At 49.9% G+C, this 5,842-nt stretch overlaps 1 protein-coding gene across 1 annotated transcript in view; it reads right to left on the bottom strand.

The window, feature by feature from the left end:
- Tspan14 (tetraspanin 14) overlaps positions 1-5,747 on the bottom strand; it is a 50,439-nt gene extending 44,692 nt beyond the window's left edge. Inside the window, exon 1 of the mRNA XM_010629540.3 lies at positions 5,640-5,747. Coding sequence (XP_010627842.1) covers positions 5,640-5,691 — 52 coding nt within the window. The 5' untranslated portion in view covers positions 5,692-5,747. The remainder of the gene's footprint in view (positions 1-5,639) is intronic.
- Positions 5,748-5,842: the final 95 nt, after the last annotated feature.

Genomic DNA, 5,842 nt, shown 5'->3' with positions numbered 1-5,842 from the left:
AGAGAGAGAGAGAGAGAGAGAGAGAGAGAGAGAGAGAACATGAACCTGTCAGACTGGTTTCCCCAGGAGTGGGAAAGCAGGAAACCTGGGATCTCAGTTTCAGAGGCTGGGCAGGGAGGCCTGTTCAGAGAAGGGGTCTTGGTGTGGCAGCCAACAGATCCAGCCGTGGGAGGGTCGGGAGGGGCTGCATGGTCACAGGATTAGGCTAGCACAAAGCCCATGGGCAAGACTGCATGTAGGACAGAAAAAAATTCTGCTCTTCGCCAAGCTTTGGTCAAGTTCTCTGAGCCTAGCTCAATTAGGTCTAACCCTGGACTTCAGCCTCTATCCTGCTAGTCAGTTTATTTTTAATATCTAAGCAAAGTCCTCATGCTCCACCCTCCCCCAGGTAATATCTGATCTCCCCAGCCTGACTTCAGCAAGAATCATGTTATGTCTGTTCATCCCTACCCACTTAGAAATTTTCCAAGATCCCAGCACACACACTGCTCCTTGGCTCTGAGTGCCCACTTTACCTCCATTGTATCTGGAGTTGAGCCCAATCTCTCTCCTCTACTTAGGAACTCCGCAGCAGCAGTCCTAAAGAGCTTGCCTTAACCTTTTAAGAAGTGCCAGAACAACTTTTCTTTATCCATAAAAAGCTCCCCAAGTCTTCCTAAACCTATTGCTTTCACCACTCACCAAAAGTGTCACCCACACTTGGGCTGGGGCTGGTCTTCCCCTCCAACCCTTAGCATCAGAACCAGGAGTGAAGGGCTGAACCAGACTGCTAACCCACAGACTGGCCAGAGACCAGAGAGGTCAGGGAGAAGAGGCAGCGGTGTCTTAGCAGGCAACTACAGACTCTCCTCAGAGCAGCCAGTCTGGGAGCAAGGAAGGAGTAGGGACTGGAGCATAGCTGAGTGCCACCCCTGCACCCCAGGTTAGGGACAAAACACCCTCCTGCTGCTCAGAGTCCCATCGCAGCCTGAAACACTCACTGCAGCAGGTTTATGAAGTCCTCCCTCTTCTCCCCAGGAGACCCACATCTGAAACCAACAGCTGTTCACACCTTCTGATGCTTTAAGTGCAAGATTCTGCCTCCCAAATGTGTCTTTGGTCCTACTGCTGCCCTCGCCTGTCCCAGGATCACCACTATTCAGGGGCACTCATTTTTCCAGCTGCTGTAAGGGAGTGCTCAGAATTCCTCAGAGCCTTTTTTAGTACTCTCCAGGCCCCACAGCGTACATGCACAGCATACATGAGCACAGCTGGCACACATATTCAGGGAAAACCCAGGAGACAGAGCATCAGCCCCTGGCCTGGCCCCTCCCCAGGACTTATGCCTGCAGAACAGGCACCCACAGATCTACTACCTGCCACAGGACAGAGTCAGAGGTGGCGCTAGAAGCTCACCTCCTACCAGAATGTCATCAGCCACTTTAGAGAAGTGCCATGGTTGTCAGCCACCCACTTTCGGCTGGCAGAGCCTGATAAAGGAGGAGTCCATCCCTCCAGCCCTCTAGCTGATGGACATGGGATCCAGGGCTTTGACCTGGCCACACAAGAGACAGAACAGACTCTAGGAGGTGAAGATTTGGCTCCAGCCTGCCCAGGCCCACCAAAGTTCTTATTACCAGGCTAGCTGCCTCCTAAGAAAAAAGCACAGCCCCACCCAGCCCCACCCAACTGCACCAGGCCAGAGGATGGAGGAAGTGGGGTTCCCAGAGTAGCTGCAATAAGCACTTTGCTGAGAGCCACCAGACAGATGGCCTAACTCAAGGATCTCAAACCTTGCTTCTGAAACTTGAAGTATGTTCTCATGCTATAGCAACTGAGACAGGAAGAGTAGTCTTGATTCTGCTCATTTTACAGATGAGAAAATGTGACCCTTTGGTCTAGGTCACAAACTGGAGAGTAGACATAAGTCACTGAGTGGTGGCATATACCTATCTGTACAGTCAGCTATTGGAAAGCAGAGACAAGAGGATACTTGAGCCTATCCTGGGCAACATAACAAGACCCAGTCTCAAAAACAAAAGTGGACATAATTAAAAAGCTGGCTGCCCACTTCGCGCCCTGCAAGCTGGACCAGTGCTAGCCCACATTCACACTAAAAGGGCTGAGGCACCAAATACTGCCTACTGGCCAGGTCCTGTGCCAAAACCAGAGCAGCCACTTCTCTGTCCGAATTAAAAACATTCACTGTTGAGGGAGGAAATGGATGAGGAGACTCATTATGAAGCCCTACTCCAGTTCACAGTCAGAGAAGATACTGCCCTAATGAAAGATAAGGCCAAACAACAACAAAAATGCTGGCATTCATCTAGGGCAAACAGTCTCAAAATGCTGATCTACACAGCTCCCTAGGAGTACCAATGACCACCTAAGAATGGGAACCTTGGAGACCACCACCACCTCTCCCTCCATTCAGGTGTAGTAACCAGGGACTTTGAAAGAGGATGAAATACTGTACACCTAAGGGCAGAGTTAACCAAGTAGCAAAAGAACCTGAAGTCTCCCCACCTCCACTAGGATCTCCTGGCCCTGCTGGCTATCATCAGAAACCAACAGCTGACAGATATTCAAAAGCAAGAACCACAGGGTGCTTTCTCTTTAACATTCTGCCATAGTGCCAACGAGAGGAATGCAGTTCACAGGTTTCTACTCCCTTCCACTGCAGGCCCACATTCAGTCCTGTTCCAGTGGGAGTCACCCTTGAGTCACCTTACTGGTAACGCTAGGTGAGCAAGCTCAGTCTCAGGCCCACAGAGGAAATGGGGAAGGCATGGCCATTAGAAGTACTTCTACTGACTCCCACTTCTAGGCCAGGTGACTGACCCTATTAGCCACATCCAGGTAGGGATAGGGAATGCAAAATGTCCAAGGATCAGAAGCGTGAGCAGAGAGTGGAAAAAGAACCTGCTTGCTTTCCCGTGGGCACTAATATTTCTCTTGAATGGCCACTAGGACACAGTAGCAGGAAATGGAGATCAGCACTCCTGTTCATAGTATCTGGCTGGCTGGGCTTGGAGCTGAGCATGTGCTAAGTAAGAAGTCCTTACCTACAACCCATCAAGAGCCACTAGGCTTACAAATGAATGAATAAATCAGCAAAATGAGAACCAAAGAACTCAAGAAACTGTAAACCCAAAACCAGAGGACACAGAAGCAAGCTGATTTTGCAAACCACCTCTTACTACTCCAAAATTCATTCTTCTTACCACATCTCTGCCTTCCAAATGTATCACAATCCACTTTAATTAACCCATATGCAGTGTTCCTGGCAACACACAATGACATTAGGACCTATAACTTGGGTAAAAGCCACAGAGGAGAACAGAGCAGTACGCAAGTGTTACGCACTGATGTGATTCAACACATGCTTCTGATCCTCTTCCCCTCCCTACTTGTGTAAGGATGGCCATGTGACTTGTTTTGGCCAATGAAATGCTACTTCCAGGTTGAAGCTTTAAAAGCCAGGTAAGACTCATCCTGCTTTCTGTCCCTCTGACCAAGTGACCAGAAATGTTCCAATGAATCAGTGTGGGTCCAACAGTAGGGACAATATAAAGCAGGTATGCAATGTGGTATGTGTAGTGAACAAGCAATAAACCTTTGCTGCTGTAAGCCTCTGAAAAGATGTTCAAATCCAGATATAGGCAATGTCTCCCCAACCTCTCCTCCCATTACTTGGCCTTAAACAACAGAAATTATATCACCAGTTCAGCAGAAGGGAATCAGGGGGACCCACTTTTGAGCCCAACCTGTACTAGACAGAGATGCTTCCAGAAGGGCACCTGTGCTGCAAAGACTGAGTAGCTCTCCTGTGAGCCAGGCTTGTTCAGAATATTAATCAATTTTAATGATCTCAAGAGGAAAGCACTGTCTAAATTAGAAATGAGGAAATCCACCTCATACTGAAACCTCAAACAAGTCACTCTGTGACCTTTCTGGGCCCCACAGTTTCCTTATCTGTAAAATGGGTCTATTATCATGTAGCACACTGTTTGTTTTGTTTTTTTTTTTTGGGGGGGGGGGGTTTTTTTGATACCAGGGACTGAACTCAGGGCCTTACTCTTGCCAGGCAAGTGGCAGCACCACTGAGCTAAATCCCCAGTCCAAAACAGTAGAAAGGATTAAATAAGCTAAATACAAGTAAAACTTGAGTACTTCTTAGTCTAAGTCTCTGTAAATACTAAGCCTTAATAAACTCACCATTACTATGCTAGTAAATTTCCACATAATTTCTGTAAGCTTGTCCAGAACCTCCACTGGATTCCCAGGCCTGGAACAATGGTACTTGATAGGCAATGCCAAAGCTGAAGTTGAACAGGTCAATCCCTGAGCATATACACATTGGCCTAGAATGAGGCCTCAGGAAAGAATTCCAAAACCCAGAGCTTCCCTGTGCCCTGGCCTCCTAGGGGATGTCACTGCCCAAACTTGCAGGGCAGGCCCTGCTCCTCCCACAGAAAGGCCTGAGCTTGCCCTCCTGCTCCCCAAACATGTAAAGGGAGGAGCCTTCACCTGTCCTGAGACTAGCACAGCTGCCCTGCTAGGAAGTGGGGAGGGGGGTCTTCTAACCCTCCATCCCTTTCTTCCTGGAGGCAGCCACAAACCTCCAGGAATACTGAATGAGGCTTCTGAGGTGAGATCAAGATCAGGTCAGAGGGCTGGGAATTCAGTATGCCTCACAAGAGTAAGGTCCCAAGTTTGATCTCTGATACCAAAAAAATAAAAATAAATAAAATAAAATCAGGTCAATAAATGCTGCAGGTCCAGCATGGGTTCTAAGACTTAAGCAGAGTTTACATCTGCTAAGGAAGTCCTGGGCACCTGCAGCAGTACGTAGCACCCACACACATTTTCAAACCTGCTTTACAAAAGGAACTGAAGATCACATTAGGTGGCCCAATTAGTGGGGCACAAAAATGTAGGGCCATGTATAGCAAGAAAATCTTCATCTAAGAGTGGCCTACAATGAAAAGCCAAAGGAGAAGGAAGGAGAAAATCACCTGGTGGCCCGGTTTCCAAAGGCCTAATCCCCAGACATTAGAAATCCTCAAACTGACACACAAAGCTTGGGGACAGCTGAGGGAGGGGGCAGAAGGGCACACCGGGCTGCGGAGGAGTCTGGGCTTCATTCTGACGCTGCCAGGGAGGCTCCCTGAAAGGAAGGTGCTCCACCAATCACTGAGCTGGCTGAAGTGGGGCCCTGTGTTTACTTTCACAACCAGGGAAGGAAGGCCCAAGTGCCAGCAGGCACCAACTTCTTCCTGTGTTCCAGGGGCAGGGTGCAGGCTCCGATGGAGCTGATCACTCCCACTCACGACCAAAAATGAGTCCCCAGGGAGAGGGGGCTCCATTCCTGAGCACCGGGCAGGCAAGGGGCGGCCAGGGTGCGTAGCCAACAACACCGGTAGACTCTTCTCAATGGGACCAACTTAAATCCCAGAGACACGTGTTCCAGTAGTGCAGGCGTCGAACTCCCTGCACGCACACACATACACACACAAACACATTTCCTACTCTCTACTCACACATCTCGGGACAAGAGGCTGCAGAGAACAAGGGCAGACCCAACTCCATCCACAGTCATAAACCGCACGCAACCAAAGCTCGGGAAGGTCAAGGGTCACAGGAAAGCTGGTAGCCACCTTCTGGAACTCCCGTAGCCCCAAACCCGAGCTGGTAAAGTGGGGTGCACATCCGGCGGGGTGCGGTTGAGTGTGGGCGCCCTCCCCTGTAGGCGTCCACAGTCTTGGTCGGGCTCCAGACCAAGGGCGAGGGCCGGACACGAGAGCGAGGGAGCACCCGGGCAAAGCTCGTCGCGGGGTGTAGCCCCTCCCTCTGTGCGCCC

The sequence above is a fragment of the Fukomys damarensis genome, unplaced genomic scaffold (genome assembly GCF_012274545.1).
Source record: "Fukomys damarensis isolate Sample0158 unplaced genomic scaffold, DMR_v1.0_HiC HiC_scaffold_1, whole genome shotgun sequence".
Lineage (NCBI taxonomy): Eukaryota > Metazoa > Chordata > Mammalia > Rodentia > Bathyergidae > Fukomys > Fukomys damarensis.
This window is presented reverse-complemented; position numbering and strand designations above follow the sequence as displayed.